A 22,633-nucleotide genomic window follows, 5' to 3' on the forward strand; every position below is an offset into this window, starting at 1 on the left:
TAATTTGGCACAGAGGTCAATCGTAACAAGAACACGTATCCTATAAATCCTGTTGGCATATTATTTTATTTTTAATGGTTAATGTACACATTAATTATTTTCGGTATTGTAATTAGGCTATACATTTCAACAGTGTGCGTAGGAGCAAAAACCTATGGTTCGCCCTCACGGGAGGCATTCAGTCTAAATCTGGTTAATAGGCAAAAATGACCGCGTGTTGTTGAGATTTGTAATCCGTTGCATGTTGTGGTCATGTTAAAAGGGGGAAGTCAATCGATTTATTTTAATTTGTTAGTAACGGTGTGTAGGTGTATAAATATTCCACTGTAAACTCCTTTCCTTTATACTCGTCTACACATGCATACTTGGATCGTTACAAATCTGTTAACTACTTGAACACCACGTAATATAAAGCCCGCTTCCACAGAAATCTATCGATTTCATCAATGGAATTTTCTGTCGTCATTTTACGGGGTATTTACGTTTTACTATGTAGTATGTAAGGAAAATAATATCATTCATTTACTAGTTCACTAATCACTTGAATTGCATTTTTTTGTAAATGTACATACTTGTCCAAAGTGAATTAGACATATGGTTTGTTTTCCTGTTATTTGTAGGTAAATAAAGATTCATCCATCTATCCATCCATCCATCCATCCATCCATCCATCCATCCACCCATTCATTCATCCATCCATCCATCCATCCACCCATTCATTCATTCATTCATCCATCCATCCAAGTTGCTTGCTTGAATTCATCGCCATTTCGCTCGAAAATAAAACACGGTACATCCTGGGGTCACATGACAAAAACACGTCTATTTAAACAGAATAAGTCGCGAAATAGGGGAATGTTAGAAAATCGTATTCTCAAACCAAACCAAACAAAGGAAATTGCTTTTGATACTCTAGAATCCAAAAATGCTATAGGAAAACATTGACAAATATGAACAACTGCATCAGAGGATCCAACTTTATGTTTTCCTGGAAGTACATTCTATATTTCACTGGTGTAAGGTAGATAATAGTATCTCCCTGTTGCTGCAAACACAGTAGCATCTACACTTCCGTGTACCTTTCTATTTGCTGTCTGAGTTCAAGAGATTTAACAACATCCTCGTAGCGTGGGAGTACACCGTCGTGACCCATTATCAAAGATCAAGTCCTACACAGTCACTCCCACATCGTCTTTGTGTCTGTATACGTAGATGAACCACCACAACTGACATGTAAATTTCTTTCATTTACCTTCGGTATATGACGAAAACAATCTCAATATATCATTATACTTCGGTAACACCGGGGTATATTTTCCTGACGGTATAAAATGTATGAATTCAACACCAGAGTAGGGTCTGTGTGGACCCTCATACTTTGCATACAAAACTTACGTGGGTGTGACGGACATATCGAATCTCAAGAATTTATAAGTTCTTTGGAATGTGACTTTACGTTTAGTTTAGTTTATTGCTTTTTAAAAATCGCCAGTAATTGACCGAAAATATCTCTAAATGTATTTTGTTAGCAAATATCAACACATTCATAGAAATACCGACCTGTATAATCACAATATCTAAAGTGTACAAAGATCCAGTAACATGTACTATCGTGTTTCGGCATGATATGACTCCGACTTTTTGTCTTCCCACCCACAAGAAATTATTTTCATCTGAACACAACCGAACTATAAATACCTTATTTGTTCATAGTTACTTTTCTTACGTTTGTCATGGCCCGATGTGAAGTTTTAAACATAACAGTTTGGACCCCTGACTATTTTTTTTGACGTTGTCTGTGTTTGTGTGTAGTGAACCAAGTAGTGTCTACATTAAAATGTTTTCACGTGACTTAAAACTTAAACACATGTCGGACTTCTTCTTTAATTCACATTTCTCTATTATTTTCCAAGCATAAAAGCATTTAAAAGTATGTTGAGTGCGTGATTATATGTAGGTTCCCTACAGAAGTACACTCGTTTGCTGCTATTGCTTACATTATGTCTATGTATGTCAGTAAATGATATTGGAATCAGTGAAATGGCCGATACAAATATTGCTTTTCTTTGAATACTTTGTTATTTTGATGCTGATCGCATGTACTGTAACACCTGCGTCTTCAAATACGTTGCAATGACCCATCGTAACCGTTGTAGCCCCTGGAGTAGACATGAATCCGTGGTACATTCCGGCCTGCAGCAAAATAATCAATTTGAAGTTGAAATTTATCAAGGTTACTGAAATGTATATGAAGTAAAGACAATCGTTGAGTTGTGTAAGGCCACAAGAAGGGAATAAACCATATACTTCCACATGACAGCGAAATATTCACAATCAAAATATTAAGAAATTAAGTAAAAAAAGAAAAATTAAAATAATTACATTTGCGTCAAAACTGACAAGTAGCCTAATGTAATTTTACTTTATTTGAAGGTTGATAACTTTACTGGCCGTGATATCGATGTGATGTGGATTTACATGACTCAATTGCATTGAATTGTCTATGCCATGACCAAACTACGAGATACCCGGCCCAAAATGAACCACTGTTTTCAATGCCTATACCACACGACCGGTCGTACGACCAAATTTTGGTCGTGGATAATAGTAGCATATACTAATACGAGTAATAGGGGCTACAGTAAGAAATACCCGGATGTTCGAATGATCTTGGACATAGGTCGTCTTCTTTACTCATGTTACTTATCAGGAGTTACCATGAGTATGAATCTAAGACCAGACTAAAAATCAGATTCACATTGGAAGAACATATGATTATGAATCAAATCTCCTAATTATGAGGCTGGAACTGGGGCTCAATATATTAGAAGAGTCTGTCTCATTAAGTATCTTCAATATGTGAACATGAATCTGAATCCGATGACTTTTCTCCACGACCGGTCGTATGGTCGTGGCAAGTATTTATTTTCCCTGTGTTTTCTCCACGACCGGTCGTATGGTCGTGGCAAGTATTTATTTTCCCTTTGGTTTCCCCACGACCGGTCGTATGGTCGTGGCAAGTATTTTTTTCCAATGACTTTTCTCCACGACCGGTCGTATGGTCGTGGCATGTATTTTTCCACCATCTTTTCTCCACGACCGGTCGTATGGTCGTGGCATGTATTTTTTCCAATGAATTTTCTCCACGACCGGTCGTATGGTCGTGGCATGTATTTTTTCACCATCTTTTCTCCACGACCGGTCGTATGGTCGTGGCAAGTATTTTTTTCCAATAACTTTTCTCCCCGGTCGTATGGTCGTGAGAAATATTTTTTTTTTCACCATCTTTTCTCCACGACCGGTCGTATGGTCGTGGCATGTATTTTTTCCAATGAATTTTCTCCACGACCGGTCGTATGGTCGTGGCATGTATTTTTTCACCATCTTTTCTCCACGACCGGTCGTATGGTCGTGGCATGTATTTTTTCCAATGACTATTCTCCACGACCGGTCGTATGGTCGTGGCATGTATTTTTTCACCATCTTTTCTCCACGACCGGTCGTATGGTCGTGGCATGTATTTTTTCCAATGACTTTTCTCCACGACCGGTCGTATGGTCGTGGCATGTGTTTTTTCACCTTCTTTTCTCCACGACCGGTCGTATGGTCGTGGCATGTATTTTTTCACCATCTTTTCTCCACGACCGGTCGTATGGTCGTGGCATGTATTTTTTCCAATGACTTTTCTCCACGACCGGTCGTATGGTCGTGGCATGTGTTTTTTCACCATCTTTTCTCCACGACCGGTCGTATGGTCGTGGCATGTATTTTTTCACCATCTTTTCTCCACGACCGGTCGTATGGTCGTTGCATGTATTTTTTCACCATCTTTTCTCCACGACCGGTCGTATGGTCGTGGCATGTATTTTTTCCAATGACTTTTCTCCACGACCGGTCGTATGGTCGTGGCATGTGTTTTTTCACCATCTTTTCTCCACGACCGGTCGTATGGTCGTGGCATGTATTATTTCACCGTCTTTTCTCCACGACCGGTCGTATGGTCGTGGCATGTATTTTTTCCAATGACTTTTCTCCACGACCGGTCGTATGGTCGTGGCATCCATTTTGGGCCAAGCGACGTAATATTGGCCCTAATTTTACATAAGTCATAAGTATGATTGAAGTTTAGGATGATCGAGAATAGCTGACAAGTGTATACGGACTTTGATCGATACTTGTACACCTTTGCCAACACCTTCGCCACCTCTTACTATAAGAAACGTAATTCATTTGTTTTAGTTCGCAAGAGGAAATGGGAACATGAACGATTTGTCCTATTGCAACGCTTACTATTTCATGCACCATTTACATCGTCATTGGTATGCAAACTAAACTAGCAAAATTCATTCAAAGTTTAAAGCGTTTTATTAACTCTGCAAAACATTCTTTCAACGGGAAATTGTATTTACCAGTCTTCGTGCTTTCTATAGAGTCTTCACGCTGTTTCTGTGGTTTCATTTGCCCGTTTCCGCATATCGACACTCAGTTACTTAAAACAGGCACTGCACAATGACCTTGACTGCTTTCACGTGTTTCAAATATCACGTGAAAAAATGTACAAATCTCTCCAAAAAAACTAAAACCATTGCTGAATAATTAATTTTGACGATCGGTCTTTTCGTTTTCACCTCAATAAATGGACACAGGCTGTCGTCGAGACCTGAGTTGACCTCAAATGCGTGACATCGCACCGGTAATTTCCGGATTGTCGTTCGTGTAAGTTTCACGATATGTCGGGCCCACCCCCAACATGACATGCAGCACGGCCTAGCTTTGAACCTTTTTGACAACTCCTTTTCCACGTAAATTCTGTTAAAATCAATTAGGGTGACGACCATACAAGAGTCACATGACATGTCGTACACACAGTGTTGTTTATCTCTCTGCTGTTCGATGTGTCCCAAGAGCGAACCCGTGTCGACTTTGGATTCAAAAAAATGTTACGTATAAATCCGAGAAATTTTAGGTACATGTTCATGTAGGTAGTTTTAGTAATGTAACAAGTAGAAAGTCCGAGCCCGGGCCGATTCCAGTTCGTCGAATACTACACGATCATTTCTGGTCGTGACAACTACCGCCAAAGGAAGTCTCTATCAATTTGAGAAATTCGGCAAAAAGACTTCTTTTTAGGTGTTGATGAATCCATAATAAAATAAGGTTTTTATAGCAATCACATGGTTGTTTTTGTCACTCATTTATTGCTGAACATTCCATTCAGGCGATGCCATCTTGTCATGTGCTGGATAATACTTCACGTACTCCAGTTGTGTTCCAAACCGAAGGTGTCGGCCTACAAAGCATGTAACTTGCAAAATTTAACCTGGAGGTCAAGATTCCAGTTCGCAGCTGTGGGTAATTGACATTGAACCGATTCAAGTTCAAGTTCGATTCGGTTTTAAGTCGGTTTTTCCTGTCCTAACTACGACAAGTTAAACCTGTTCCGAACCGATTTACTTTGAACCGAATCGACCCCCCCCCCCCCCAGGTAGTTTCGAACCGATTTAAGGGATTCGATTCGAATCGAAACAGGTTCAGAATTTAGGTCGGGACACAGGGTTACTATCTTGATGCCGAAAGGGGTGTTCTCAATAGGGGGGTTACATGTATTCTGATTAAATCTCATATCAACGAGTTCTGTGTTAAACGTGATGTCGAAAGTTTTTTCCGTCGTTTATGTCTTATCAGGAACACCTTATTTTTAGTTCGTATAAAGGGATCTTACCTGATTTATATATAAACACTTTATTGATGATAATGTTGGTGCAGCTTCACTCAAACTTGCGGAATATGTAACTTCAATCCTGCTATTCAGTATACTTACATGTATGATATTCTGAACTATCAATTTCCTTGTCATCTTTCTTAGGATTGATGGTCATGATATAGCTACATCTGTTAATACTAAACCTACAGATTCACATTTATATTTGCAGTATGGTTCATCACATCCTAATAAATGTAAAGATTTCATTCTCTTTGTCTACGTCGTATAATATTTGTAGTAGTGATTTGGATTTCAGGGATAGCCCTGCTAAATTTTTCCACGTACTTCCACCAACGTGTATCCAGTGTCGGTTACCAATGCGGCTTTAAAGGTGTCTTCTTTGTCTAGGAAGCTTGTATCAAATCACATGATCAGAAGATCAGAAGAGTATTAGGAACATAATAAGGACTTACGTTCTAATAGGATAATTTCCTGACGCACCTTTAACAGCTTGGCGTGGTGATACCAATCTTAGAAATACGGTGGTCCGACACATAACAACATGGATTGGAAGTTAATGCTGGTTCATTTCCATGACATAGTACTCGATGTGGTATATGTCGTTTCATTATTAATACTATAATCGTGCATTTGGCTCTAAGAACAGCGTGGCTGTTACGACAGTAGCTTTACTTGTATTAGTACTACAGACCCTTTTCATCAAATTTCCATCCTATGAATTCATAATTTTTAAAAAAACCATCCTGATAACATATTTCATTCCATATTTCATATCTAAACTATTTATTCAAGTGCAATGTATGTATGTACTACAAATTTGGGCAAGCGCTGGTATATTTTGTTTGACGATTTAAACCCCTCCCCCCCATTCCACATACACGCACATAAAAAGTAAAATAATATGAAATAAAATAAAACGTGAGTTTTCACATAGATTTAATGTATCCAGGTACAACCCTAACAGTTACACGTTCTCTAAGCCATCCTGCAGATCTGTCAATGTGTACTGTGCAAATTAATACACAATGAGCAATATTTTTAGATCGTCTAAATAGTGGATACTAGTACTTTATAAAGTTTAGTATAAAATGTAGAACGATATTTAGATCGTTTAAATAGTGGATAGTTTATCAAGTTCAGATAACGATATTTAGATCGTCTAAATATAAAATGCAGAGCAATATTCAGATCGTATAAATAGTCGATAGTTTATAAAGTTTAGATAACGATATTTAGATCGTCTAATATAAAATGTAGAGCAATATTCAGATCGTATGAATAGTCGATAGTTTATGAAGTTTAGACGATATTTAGATGGTCTAAATGTAAAATGTAGAGCGATATTCAGATCGTATAAATAGTGGATACTTTATAAAAGTTTAGATAACGATATTTAGATCGTCTAAATATAAAATGTAGAGCGATATTTAGATCGTATAAATAGTCGATAGTTTATAAAGTTTAGATAACGATATTTAGATCGTCTAAATATAAAATATAGAACGATGTTTAGATCGTCTAAATGTAAAATGTAGAGCGATATTTAGATCGTATAAATAGTGGATACTTTATAAAAGTTTAGATAACGATATTTAGATCGTCTAAATGTAAAATGTAGAGCGATATTTAGATCGTCTAAATATAAAATGTAGAACGATATTTAGATCGTATAAATAGTCGATAGTTTATAAAGTTTAGATAACGATATTTAGATCGTCTAAATATAAAATGTAGAACGATGTTTAGATCGTATAAATAGTCGATAGTTTATAAAGTTTAGATAACGATATTTAGATCGTCTAAATATAAAATGTAGAGCGATATTTAGATCGTATAAATAGTCGATAGTTTATAAAGTTTAGATAACGATATTTAGATCGTCTAAATATAAAATATAGAACGATGTTTAGATCGTCTAAATGTAAAATGTAGAGCGATATTTAGATCGTATAAATAGTGGATACTTTATAAAAGTTTAGATAACGATATTTAGATCGTCTAAATGTAAAATGTAGAGCGATATTTAGATCGTCTAAATATAAAATGTAGAACGATATTTAGATCGTATAAATAGTCGATAGTTTATAAAGTTTAGATAACGATATTTAGATCGTCTAAATATAAAATGTAGAACGATGTTTAGATCGTTTAAATAGTGGATAGTTTATCAAGTTCAGATAACGATATTTAGATTGTCTAAATATAAAATATAGAGCGATATTTAGATCGTATAAATAGTCGATAGTTTATAAAGTTTAGATAACGATATTTAGATCGTCTAAATATAAAATGTAGAACGACATTTAGATCGTCTATATGTAAAATGTAGAGCGATATTTGTATCGTATAAATATAAAATGTAGAACGATATTTAGATCGTTTAAATAGTGGATGGTTAATAAAGTTTAGATAACGATATTTAGATCGTCTAAATGTAAAATGTAGAGCGATATTCAGATCGTATAAATAGTGGATACTTTATAAAAGTTTAGATAACGATATTTAGATCGTCTAATATAAAATGTAGAGCAATATTTAGATCGTATAAATAGTCGATAGTTTTAATATAAAGTTTAGATAACGATATTTAGATCGTCTAAATATAAAATGTAGAACAATGTTTAGATCGTCTAAATGTAAAATGTAGAGCGATATTTAGATCGTATAAATAGTGAATACTTTATAAAAGTTTAGATAACGATATTTAGATCGTCTAGATATAAAATGTAGAACGATATAGATCGTCTAAATAGTGGATGGTTTATAAAGTTTAGATAACGATATTTAGATCGTCTGTAGAACGATATTTAGATCGTATATATAGTGGATAGTTTATAAAGTTTTAGATTTAGAGTAAGATCATAATGGTTAACTTAGCTTTCTAATTTCTAACTTAAAAACTTTAGATTTAGATTTAGACACTTCTAATTTATCTTTCTAAACTTCTAGCTAAACTTTCTAAACTGGCTAATACACAATTCCGCACCTTGCTGCAGTATACTTAACATTTTAGAAGCGTCATGTCATCTCATCGTGGACGTATACAGAATCAAAAATATAAATTAGATCAAAGGCAAATTAAGTTCAAACTGACATTTTAAGATACACAAATATTTGCATATTAAAAGGAATCGTGAAAAACCACATCACGTATTCAAAAATGGTATTTAAAAATGGGGGCTACGATCGTACAAAGGTCGTGGGGGAAAGAGTGCAAAAATATTTCTTCATCACTGTCCCATGGTCGTGGAAAAAAGACAGTAAAGAAATACATACCACGACCATACGACCGGTCGTGGAGAAAAGACAGTGAAAAAACACATGCCACGACCATACGACCGGTCGTAGAGAAAACTCATTGGAAAAAATACATACCACGACCATACGACCGGTCGTGGAGAAAAGACAGTGAAAAAATACATGCCACGACCATACGACCGGTCGTGGAGAAAAGTCATTGGAAAAAATACATGCCACGACCATACGACCGGTCGTGGAGAAAAGATGGTGAAAAAACACATGCCACGACCATACGACCGGTCGTGGAGAAAAGTCATTGGAAAAAATACATGCCACGACCATACGACCGGTCGTGGAGAAAAGATGGTGAAAAAACACATGCCACGACCATACGACCGGTCGTGGAGAAAAGTCATTGGAAAAAATATGCCACGACCATACGACCGGTCGTGGAGAAAAGATGGTGAAAAAACACATGCCACGACCATACGACCGGTCGTGGAGAAAAGATGGTGAAAAAACACATGCCACGACCATACGACCGGTCGTGGAGAAAAGTCATTGGAAAAAATACATGCCACGACCATACGACCGGTCGTGGAGAAAAGATGGTGAAAAAACACATGCCACGACCATACGACCGGTCGTGGAGAAAAGTCATTGGAAAAAATACATGCCACGACCATATGACCGGTCGTGGAGAAAAGACAGTGATAAAATACATATCACGAACAACATAAGCTTACGACCGGTCGTGGAGAAGATAGAATAAATTTATTGTTTATTGTCCGAGGTCAAACGAACATCCGGGTATTTATTACTATAGCCCTGTGTATTATATGATACTAAACATCCACGACCGAAATTTGGTCGTACGACCGGTCGTGTAGCGTAGGCATTGAAAACAGTGGTTCATTTTGGGCCGCATATGAACTACGACATGTTGCGTCATGACAAAATCAATCGTGGCCGTTAACCTCAACCACTTCAAGTTTTACGGCACCGTCCAACAAGATACAGCTTTGTTGGTTTGCGAGAACTAACAAATCCGAAAGCTTGTAATTTTGGGTATTAATTATTAGTTACCCTTTCTAAAATGACAACTAGGGAATGAAGTAAAGACCACGTCGCAAAAATAACTCAGCAAAACGTTTACATGTATTTTATGATGAACTTCCGTTATGGACAGTTTGGTTAGCCTACCACTGGTAAATAATGCTTGAACAATGAATGCCGTTGTTACCACAACGCAAATTAGCAGAGGACGTACTTTCGTGTCGTGACCAACTTGTGAGGTCACTTTCCCGATTAAGGGAATGTGAACGATGGGCTTTCCATGCACAAACGCAAATGACTTCAATCAGTCTGGTAGAGTTAATCACACACTCTATGAATATTATTAGTATGAAGTTTTCCAATACTACCTATTCACGTTTTACTAGCACTAATATCAAAACTGTTAATCTTGAATCACGACATGGTAACAGTACGAAGTATTTAATTTTGTTATTTTTTATCATATCATGTTCTATTCATGAATGTGATATTTCTGCTTTTTACAGGTATTCTAACTAGTGGTTGTCGTGTACATGTGTATATCCGACATTATTAAATCCCGACCTATTCGGTCTGTGATTTCCATATGTCTGCAGACACAAAGTGTTTGTTCTGAAACAGTTAATACCGGGAAAAGGAAGTGTGTCGTATAGAAATTAATTCGTAAATATAAACAAAGACCGGAATAACCATAGTATGTATAGACAAGTAATTTGATCAGTTCTGAAAAAAAATTCTCATTGAGCACTAGCACACATTCTTCAACTTGGATTCATCCTTGATTGGTCAAGGGTTAAAGGGATTAGGAGTTCCGAGCATGGATGTACATGTATAAGGGAAGACCTCCATGCTCCGAGCTTTGTTTGGTGCCTAGAATGCCATGCCACAGTGTATAGAAGGCCTCTTAGCTTCACTATGGTACCTCTAGTGTCTATCTATAATGTTTGTCATGTCCTTCACTATGGTACCTCTATTGTCTATCTATAATATTTGTCAGGTCCTTCACTATGGTACCTCTAGTGTCTATCTATAATATTTGTCACATCCTTCACTATGGTACCTCTAGTGTCTATCTATAATATTTGTCACATCCTTCATTATGGTACCTCTAGTGTCTATCTATAATATTTCTCACATCCTTCACTATGGTACCTCTAGTGTCTATCTATAATATTTGTCAGGTCCTTCACTATGGTACCTCTAGTGTCTATCTATAATATTTCTCACATCCTTCACTATGGTACCTCTAGTGTCTATCTATCTATAATATTTGTCACATCCTTCACTATGGTACCTCTAGTGTCTATCTATAATATTTGTCAGGTCCTTCACTATGGTACCTCTAGTGTCTATCTATAATATTTGTCACATCCTTCACTATGGTACCTCTAGTGTCTATCTATAATATTTGTCACATCCTTCACTATGGTACCTCTAGTGTCTATCTATAATACTTGTCAGGTCCTTCACTATGATACCTCCAGTGTCTACACTAGAGTCTTTATATCTTGGTGAAAATAACAGAATACAATAAAATGTTTACTCTTACTTTCGACTTATTGCTGTACATATTATAATGTTAGCATAAGTATAGGTTTTGTAGTGTACAGTCTCTATTGCCATGTTTATGCCACTGATGTGAAATGAACATGGCATGACACAATTTTCCTATCATGCAATAATTTGTTCTTCTGAGCAAGAGCTATTATATGAAATAACGTGCCAAGAATTCACATTCCTGGTATACACAGTATGTACATCTGCACAATAACTCTGAAACATTTATCAGAAATTTATTTTCTTGACAACAAAGTACTTCCATATTGTAATAATAACACACAAGTTGTATATCATTGCCCCCTCCCCACAAGTTGTGTATAATTGCCCCCCCCCCCTTTCCCCACTATCAACAAGCAGTATTTATATGATCACAAAATGTGATAATTTTATGATAAAATATTTTTGAAGAGTGACTAAATCCTTTTTTTTTTTGCAAATTTAAATTTAAATTTCACTCTTATTTACTTCAGTTTATTTACAAGTGTATTTAGTATTCTTTCAATACTTAAGTTGCAGCTCATGAATGTACAGACTAAATATGACATGAAGCACTTTGTATGTTCAATCTGATTGGCTAGCAAGAATGACATGAAGCATTTTGTATGTTCAATCTGATTGGCTAGCAAGTATGACATCAAGCACTTTGTATGTTCAATCCGATTGGCTAGCAAGTATGACATCAAGCATTTTGTATGTTCAATCTGATTGGCTAGCAAAACAAAGGAAAACCAGTTGTTTGAATGTAAAAGATTATAACCATAAAATATAGCTGTTGCAACAGACAACACAAGATCCTAATATGGAACATCATTTGCTTATTCGCCAAATATGGTACATAATTTGAATATTCACATTTCAAAAAATTGAATAACATTTCTTTTGAGTAAAACCACTTTGTTTTAGCAACGATGCAATTTGAAAATTACTTGATATTCTGACAAAGCTTCTAACCATTGAATACTTACTGATATAATGATAGAGAATATATATTTAGCCAATGCCACAAACATTTCTTAAAGGGGTACAAGCTGAGTTTATACATATTTGGGCAGAGCTTTTTGCTGCATATTTAAAAGCTACTCACAGTATTGTACTTACTGAAGCACAGTGTCACTTAATCACCACTTGCAATTGGCTGAACTTAAACCTGGTAATAAGCTATGACTCATAAAGATCCAATGATCTAATTTATCAAGTATCAAAAAATGTTCAGGAAATCCACACAATTCATTCAATTGTTCTAACAATGTCATGACAATTGTAATGTCATAAAAGACATGCACTGACACTAACAGAAAACTGGGATGTGGTTTTATCTCAGTATTTTCACTTGAGTCAAAAAAGTTGTAAACTCAGCTTGTGCCACTTTAAGCAGTTGATTGTATGAAAGTTCTAAGCATGCCTATGATTGGCTATTAGTTTGTTCAAATGAATAGCAAGATAATATTTCAGCCAATTAAACAATGCTATGAATATTACCCACACCTGGTATTGTTTTCAGCAAAATGTACTGATTTTGGCAGAACATTAAATTGTCAATTGTACTGGATATCTTTTATATAAAAGTATACATGTACATGTTACTTTGCCATGACAGATCTGGCAATTTCTAGTCAAATATAAACATAAAAGTAACTTCCCCCTTCTCACTACACTGTTGATGTCATTAACTAAGTTATAAAAATAATACAAGTTTCTAATTGGATAGAGAAAATGATGGAGTTCCCTCTTAAGTGCATTGGTAATGTTTCAAACACTTTTTTCTTTGATCAGTAACACTCTATCCCACCACACAGTCTGTATTATATCATATTTTGAAGGGTACTAGTATCTGCTTTTAACTTTGCACAGGAAATGGCCAAGTTTTCTTGTAAGCTAAGATTTAGTGATGTGATCAATTACACTAACACATCATGACTGAATGTCAATGATTTATCGAAGATTGAGAGCTGCATACACCCGATCCCAGAACCATTCTTGGAGATCAGACTTTGTGTAGTCACAGATGGTGATATGCCTCAAAATGTTTGGAACTTCACATCGTTTGTACAGCATAGGGACAATACGCTTCATTCTAGCACCTACAAACACAAAACAAGACTTAACTTTAAAAAATAATATATCAATTATTTGTGTATAAACTTGTGAAAGGACAAAGTTTTTGTTTAGAAAAATATAAAATTGGATTTGGTATTTTCTTTTCTATTTTTACCAACTGAAATGTTCCACTTGTTTGTTGATTAAAGCAACACCAATTATAAGTGACAATGAGTTGGGAAGATATTTATAGAATACAACTACATTACATTACATTACATTACATTACATTACATAACATAACATTACATTACATTACATTACATTACACTATATTATATCACATATTATATTACTAGTATATTACACTACATTACATTCCATTACATTACATTACATTACATCACATCACATATTAATTTACTAGGTTTTTTTTACACTACATTACACTACATTACATTACATTACATTACATTACATTACATTACATTACATTACAAGTAAATTACTAGTATACTACATGAATTAATTATTCTTTTTACACAAATTGTGAGGATGATAATACTAAATTAGGCTTACCTGGTGAAAATGTGAGAGCAATTTTGGCTTGGAAGTCACACTGTTCACTTACAAGGAATTCTGGTGACAGCACAATTATAATTCTCTTGCATCTAGGATAGGTTCAGCAAAGAAAGAAAATATTCAGTTGTTTCAACAAATTTGTTAAAGCTGCACTAGCTGCAACTGGAATATTTTTTGAAACTTTTGTTCCATGTAATTGACTAACACCCTGAACAGTTATGAATCACCACCATTGGGTACATGAAGCTGTTCAGTTGTACACACAATATGATATGCACCCAAAAGTAATATCCCCAATGTGATCACTATTTCAAGCTGTGACTATGCTAGATAAAGACATTTGAGTGGAATTAACAACATATTTCAGAGTACAGAGTTTGCTGACCTACCTGTTTGTAATGAGTTCTGCAGTAGCAGTGACATACGCTGTACCTGGAACCAGATCCCTAAAATCTATACATAGTTTCAAACCATACGGAGGTTTCTCTAACATTGACATCATCTTCATCACTATATGCCTGTCTTCCTCACAAAAACATACATATGCATCAAAAGTCTCAGGAGGTCCTGTAAAAAAACATTCTTGATATGACTTGCAATAGTTTGACTGATAGTCCATATTTTAAATGTCTTTTTGTCTGTTATTTTAATTTCACATCTAGAATTCCTTAGTGTTATTCTGCTTATATTTAAATCACCACTACTAACTGGGAGATAGGTTTTGGACATGAGGATCATGAGAAAACAAAGTGTGCATCAAGAAAACACGGCTAAAAGGGCAATAAAATATAGTTACTGAAGACCAATAAGTAAGAAATGAATGTGATGTTGCGATCCATTTCTAACTTACACTATTCCAATGAGCTGAATACGTCCTATTAATTCTTGGAACTATGAACAATATATTTCCAATGTTACAGGGTGATTGCACACCCACTCCCAGGCATTGATCACCATTGCTATGTGCAGATATACTAGTACTAGGTGAGTCTTTACTTACTTATAATAAATTTACAATTTCAAGGTATTTGTGTAGAAAGGCACATAGAAATTTATGCATACATTAAAAGTAACATAAGATGACTAACCAACCCTATTATGGTCATTGGTCACATGATGAATACCAAACTGTGAACAGATAACTATGCCCTTCAGATACTCTAGCTATAATACTTTTACATGTATTAGTCATTTCTTTACAATCTTGAGCCTACATTGCATTTAGGTATTTTCCATCTACAAATCCCAGTTGCCAAAAAACATTCAAGAAATATCAGAAAATACCAGATACAATGAAAGAAATATTACGGTGAAATTAGATGGAAAAAAAAGCATGATTGAGATACTATCTATTACAATTTCTAAGAAAAAGGCAAGACAGTTCACAGAATCCTTTTAATAATTAGGAAGTACTTGTGTTCATGTACATAACAACATACATAACTTCCAATACACAGTAACGTCTTACATTTCTTATCTCTGTAGCCTTTAATTTTGATTATAGGGTTACGACATTCCATAGAAGAGTCATATAATAATTACACTGTATTTTGTGTCAGAAACTTACCTGTGGGATGGTCCCTCAAAGTGATTCCTCTTAGTTCATCTGTTTCTGGTAAATTAGGATAATTCTGTGCTGAACCAGTTACTTCATTTACCTGAACTGGTGTATCAGCTTCAAGTGCCTCTCTCTCCACTCTTTCTTTCCATTGCTTAATGTCTCTCTCTGCATTCAAATCAGATTACAGTCTTTTGAAACATTTTTCTATAATCTCTCTCTCTCTCTCTCTCTCTCTCTCTCTCTCTCTCTCTCTCTCTCTCTCTCTCTCTCTCTCTCTCTCTCTCTCTCTCTCTCTCTCTCTCTCTCTCTGTCTCTCTCTCTCTCTCTCTCTCTCTCTCCCTCTCTCTCTCACTCTCTCTTTCTTGCATGTCATGACATGATGGTTTTTGACAAGCACTCTTTTTTTTCAGTTTGAATAACTATAACAACCCCTGGCATGGTCATAGAGATGACGTAATTGCCATAGTAACCCCTGCAGTGTAAAAATAATTGCAAATTCACTAAATGCTGATCAATTTCCCTACATTAACAAAATGGTGGTATGTAAATTAGCATAGAGCAATGTCTTCATGTGTTACCCCAATTTCTTCCTGAGTCATTTTATATAAAATTTTAAGTCCAACCAAAATTTCATTTTTACAACAACAAAAACACAGATTAACTCAGGGCAACAGCATGTACATGCATAACTTGTTTAAAGTGTGATGTGTGTGTTGCTCCAATGATGGGTGAATATGTCTCATATTCCTGAGAAATACAAGAGCTACCAGCGTAACACACCAGTGCTGTACACAGGCAACAATTAACATGTACATGTCTTTTTCAAGTACAACTGTAACAATACATACATGTAATGTAAACACTACAATAATATATAGTTGACTGCAATATAAGCTGCTTTGTCTGTCATGATCACTTCAACCTTTATACACTGTGTACTTCTGGACATAAGACTAATTCAAAAAAAAACATACCATCTGTTTCATTACATTATTCATTACATAATTCTACAAAGCAAAACAAATATTAATTTGAAGTCTTCCTTGGGTAATCCCTAACTACTAATAATATACATATACAAATACTGCAACTTTGAATGTATCGCGGTAAACAGTCAAGTACTTTATCCAATAGCCACAGTCACTTTAAGTTTGGTAATTTATACATGTAATGTATAATATAATTGTAAATGACTTATTCAAGTGTGTTCCGTCGTCAGGGTAATAAGAAGACAGAAAGAGATGTTCATGTGTACATAGTCAGTATATAGGTAACTAATAACAGAAGTGTCAATAATAATGATGTATCTATTAGTCTGCTTGACAAGGACACCAAGCTATCTAGTCATTTCTCAACAGATTTTTGAAAGAAACAACACATGCACACTTACACTTCATTTATGTCAGAATAGTATTAAATCAAACCTTCTGTGACAACACTATTATATTTATTGTTTTGCTTGTTATTTTCTAAAAGTATGTAAAATTTGGTGAATTTTAAGGGTGGGAAGTAGTTAGGTTTGAACTTCCAACAGGCAGTAAGGCTGAGTAAGCAGGTAAAATCTACTGGGCCTGGGGTTTCCCTGTAATTTTACTGGGTTCATAAACAAAACAATGGTAGATTGTATGGGAAACTATGCAGCTGTGTGTTACTCCTTTCCCCTTTCTATTACAGAAATTCTCTAACTTTAGCACAAACACTGTCCAAAATATCTTACATTCATTCCTAAACAAATTTATGGAGCTGTGCAACTTGGAAATCTATGAATGAAAATGATGATTTGGGCAAATTGCCATATCTGACCATCATACACATATATTTGCAAACCTTAAACATAAGCATTGCCATGATGGCTTTGTAGAAAATATTGGTTGAAACTTTTGTGTAGGATACAGAACAGATTGGAGCCACTATCAGGCAAATACTCATTTTTCACAAAGGTGTAAAAATTAAGTATTATGGTACAACTTCATTTCAATAGCACACATCTTGTATTTTGTGATATTTTGGATGATTCTTCAGCAACATTACAAGCAAAAATAGTTTGTGTAAAATACATGTAAATGTGTCAAGCTTGGATTGACTCATGAGAAAAACTATCATAACTCAGTTGCTTGGTACACCTACTTGATAAATCAATCTAATATAGAGGAAGTCACACAGTACACCAATCCTTGACCCACTGCAATAAATACACAGCTGTGATTTTCTTCAAAAATATTCATGGGACAGACCTCATTAGATTTGGCACTTCCCTTTGGAATATTTTAAAGAATATTTGAACAAACTTATGAATAGGCAGGACAACTGTGCAACAAATGAATAAATTGTCCCATACTAAAACTATTAAGTGAATAGTCAAAGGTTGTGAAGGAACATAATAATGTAAATGTATACACTGTGTAGTGTGGTGATCTACTGGTTTTAGATTGGCTTAGTAAATGTATACAGTAGTGTGGTGATTTACTGGTTTTAGATTGGCTTAGTAAATGTATACAGTAGTGTGGTGATTTACTGGTTTTAGATTGGCTTAGTAAATGTATACAGTAGTGTGGTGATCTACTGGTTTTAGATTGGCTTAGTAAATGTATACAGTAGTGTGGTGATCTACTAGTTCGATTGGCTTAGAAACAAATGGAGCAGTTGCAATAAGTTTTATCTAGTCTAGTGTCCTATACGCATTATGATCAAACAAGTCATTGAGAATAACATAGTCCCCGCTATGATTGGGTTTTAAGGAGTTATCCCTACTCTGATCACACAACAACACTTGTGAACCTAAATCAAACAGACTTAGATATGTTGTGTCTGCTTGTTGGACATGGAACATGCCTACAACAATAAAGGATTGGATCGTATCACGATGAAAATGGATATGCACATGTATGTCATAGAACACTGTCCTAACACCAACTTTGAATGAGATCTGTTCAAACATGTCTGAGTTATGGCTTTGGACATGGAAAATTCGCAAACAAAATGGCTGCCAGGTGGCCATATTGGATCGTATCACGATGAAAATGGATATGCACATGTATGTCATAGAACACTGTCCTAATACCAAATTTGAATGAGATCTGTTCAAACATGTCTGAGTTATGGCTTTGGACATGGAAAATTCGCAAACAAAATGGCTGCCAGGTGGCCATATTGGATCGTATCTTGACAACAATGAATATGCACATGTATGTCATAGAACACTGTCCTAATACCAACTTCGATTGAGATCTGTTTAAGCATGTCTGAGTTATGGCTTTGGACAGGGAAAATTCGCAAAATTCACAAAATGGCTGCTAGGCGGCCATATTGGATTGTATCATGAAACAAATTGACATGCATATGTATGCCATTGTACGTTGCCCCTGTACCAAGTTTGAAAAAAATCGGTCCAGGCATCTCCAAGAAACGGCTGCGGACGGACGGACGCATGCACAGACAGACGGAACCCAATCCATAAGTCCCTGTCCCGGACTTCGTCCGGCGGGGACTAATGAGCAACTGTCCGAACCACGTACAAATGTCTGTCAGTGTGTGATAGATTAATACTGAAATGTGCTGTTCAGCCTTTCCCCAGCAGATGGTTTTTTCCTACATTTTTGGTAAATAGTAGTATTAAGGATCAGATGACATAGTCTAGTTCATATACAGTATCGCTACAACCATGGACGTATACTTCTATGCTACGACTCACAGTATAGTTCCTATACAGTATCGCTACGACCATGGACATATATTTCCATGCTACAACTCACAGCATAGTCAAGGCCTTGACGAAAGGTGTTAATTATGGTTTAACCTCATAGTGAGTGAAGCGCTAAAAGCACATGTCACTGGTAATAACGGGCTGTCATCACCGCTCATTAAATATTCATTTGGTACAGCTGTTTTTGATGATGTCCAATGTCCAACCAGGACTCCACAGCCAGTCCTTTTAAACTAAATCACGTGGGGACGCAACAACATAATCATGTTTATATGAACGCTGTAGGAGAGGGACTTTGACCAGACTGGGTTAGAAACCAGTCTGGTCATCCACACTACAGATGACAGGGTGACGGATCAACTCGTCCCATTTCAACTCGTCCCACTCAACTTGTCCAATTTTCAACTCGCCCCAATTTCAACTTGCCCCATTTCCAACTCGCCCCAACTCTTTACAATATAATTTACTGGTGTATATATGAAATCGAACCTAGTAGTACTCAGTTTGGCAGGTCTGTGGTATCTCGTATTCCACTAATAAATGAAGTAACACTTGCGCTGTAAACACATACTGCAATACTTAGTGGGAGAGGAGACACGTCTCCAAAACTGGTATGCCCGGAAGTCGTAAGCGTGTCAGTCACTAATACTATCCCTGGTTATATTATCATTATTATTTTTTATTTGGGTTGTAAACATTAAGTTCTAATGTGAAAAATGATATTCCATGACTGAGGAAAATTGTTGTGCTAGTATAAGTTCTAGATCTACCAAACACTTAGCCAAAACCCACACCACTTTCTGCTGCGAAATGTTACATTTGCTACGCTTCAACTGGCCACATAGGTAAAATCATGTGAATGTTTCGGTCCCTGTACTTCGAGTCCATGTATCGTTTAGATTTATAAATGTTTACTAGTGTTGTTGGGGCGAGTTGAAAATGGGACGAGTTAAAAATGGGGCGAGTTGAAATTGGGACGAAGTGAATCGCAATCAGATGACAGTTCTGTCACCTCATCCTTAATACTAGTATTTGTTGTCAAAGAGTAAATTGTAAACAATACATTTACAACTTCAAGTTAGTTCTCCTTTCTTTAACTTATACAGCTGTCATAATCTTTGACCATGCATCCTCCATGCTTTGACAATTTATATATTTTAAAGGAATACATAACAAAACAGACTACAGTGTGTGAGTTCAATATACATTGTCTATGGGTGTGCATACATTGATTGTGTCATATCAAATCAAATGTGTAATGATTTTTTTATGGTATGATGAGAACAGAGAATAAACATGAAAGAGGAAACAATAACTATTTTTCACTGTTTTATAGTTTGTTTATAATCACTACCGACCTTTTACATTGATTTTTTATGACAACATCGCCCTGATTCATTAATTTACAAACCTATTGGGTGATTTTTTGTGACTATTGTAGCAAGATCACGTGAAGATGAGTTGTTCGACCCACATATAGCAGTTTCCTTTATTAGAGTTACATGCAGCTAGCTGACAGTAGCAAAACTTGTCTACATTATCCACGCGTCGAGCCTTTTTTACTTATGAAGCGGTGCTAAACTCGCGCCAAAACTTACCTAAAGATCTCTCAATATCTGCAAGTATGTCATCCCGTTCCAAGTCCACAAGTACTTCCTTTAACTTCGCAACAGAACTGTTTCTTTTTGTGCTCCAGTCTCTCAAAACTTCACCCATTGGATCATCTTTCCGTTCCCAATTTAAGATCGTTAGATAGTCGTACTCTAATAAATCAGCGACGTCTCGCCAATCTTTACCCCTCAAATTTGGATTAAGGTACCTTGATAAAATGTTCCTTGATCTCCGAGAAAGAAATGTTATTGGCATACTGTCGTTGGAGAGATCCGACAATTCGATGCTACCACAAACAGACGACATGTTTGCTAGTAGATTATTCTACACCCGGAAGTATAAAAGCATCCAACACTCCAACACAGGCCTCGCGAACGCACACCGTGCAATAAATCGTAGCGTCGCTATGTTATTTCTCTTCCACGATGTTGATGATCAGTTTAGCTCTTCAAATATACAATAACTGATATTTAGAAAGGAATAAAACCCTCCGTATATAGACAGCCATGAAATTTGGTAGAAGTTCGGAGGAGGCCATGCAAAAGATGACTTCAACTAATACCATTAAATACGCATGCGTACATACTTAATTACGGGATATCCCTTGTCGGTCCCAACTAGCGACCATACAATACAAATGATACATGCTATGATTATGGTGCTCACACCACAGGGTGCTCAGGCTCATTTAGTTCTGTTTACAAATATAAACAAAACAAAATAAACATACAAGTAAACAAACAAACAAACAAACAAACAAACAAACAAACAAAAACAAATAAACAAGTAAGTAAACAAACAAACAAACAAACAAACAAAATAAACTGACAAATGAGTAGATACATACATGAGTAAACGACAACAAACCAACGAACAACCAAACACTTCCCCTCCCCCCCGAAATGGTCACATATGGAAATAACCGGTTATTTACATATGTGACCATTTTTTTTTTTGGGGGGGGGGTGCAGTGTTTGGTTGTTCGTTGGTTTGTTGTCGTTTACTCATGTATGTATCTACTCATTTGTCAGGTTATTTTGTTTGTTTGTTTACTTGTTTGTTTGTTAGTTTACTTGTATGTTTATTTTGTTTTGTTTATATTTGTAAACAGAACTAAATGTGCCTGAGCACCCTGTGCTCACACTGTAAACAAAATAGCATAGTTCAGAGAGCTTGAGATAAAAATTCAAGGCTATTGTATAATGCATCTTACTGATATCTGGTATAATACCGTTACTTACGCAACTGAACAAATAGACAGGATGGGGAACACTCGAATATTCATTGATTTGTGACTTTATAATATTACATAATAGAACAATCTTTGATACATGATGCATGTATACCCAAAGTGATAAAACGCACTGAAATGGGTCCATTCAACAATGCAATAAGTAGGTGTGTAAATCTGCCAGTCTTAGATGCGTGTTCTCCACGTTTACCAGTCGGTTTAATATTGTCTCTTCCCCTTACATGTAGGAATATATAATCAAAAGGTTGTTATATTTTGTTTGTTTGTTTGTTCGTTCGTTCGTTCGTTCGTTCGTTCGTTTGTTTG

General features: G+C 35.8%; 1 protein-coding gene across 1 annotated transcript; it reads right to left on the reverse strand.

Moving 5' to 3' along the window:
* Positions 1-12,010: 12,010 nt before the first annotated feature.
* Positions 12,011-21,602, reverse strand: LOC144447368 (myeloid differentiation primary response protein MyD88-like). The gene is made up of 5 exons (XM_078137351.1): positions 21,063-21,602; positions 15,768-15,926; positions 14,590-14,767; positions 14,198-14,289; positions 12,011-13,662 (listed from the first exon to the last, which is right to left on the reverse strand). The coding sequence occupies exons 1-5, from the start codon at positions 21,379-21,381 to the stop codon at positions 13,514-13,516; spliced, it is 897 nt and encodes a 298-aa protein (XP_077993477.1). The 5' UTR covers positions 21,382-21,602; the 3' UTR covers positions 12,011-13,513.
* Positions 21,603-22,633: the final 1,031 nt, after the last annotated feature.

Source organism: Glandiceps talaboti, chromosome 16, assembly GCF_964340395.1.
Source record: "Glandiceps talaboti chromosome 16, keGlaTala1.1, whole genome shotgun sequence".
Classification (NCBI taxonomy): Eukaryota; Metazoa; Hemichordata; class Enteropneusta; family Spengelidae; genus Glandiceps; species Glandiceps talaboti.

Bases quoted from the DNA above. Each gene is read 5' to 3' on its own strand.
- LOC144447368 (XM_078137351.1), bottom strand. From the start codon at position 21,381: ATGTCGTCTGTTTGTGGTAGCATCGAATTGTCGGATCTCTCCAACGAC. The intron at 15,927-21,062 runs GTAAGTTTTGGC...ATTTGAATGCAG, and splicing joins AGATATTGAGAGATCTTTAG to AGAGAGACATTAAGCAATGG. The intron at 14,768-15,767 runs GTAAGTTTCTGA...GTTTTTTTACAG, and splicing joins TTTGAGGGACCATCCCACAG to GACCTCCTGAGACTTTTGAT.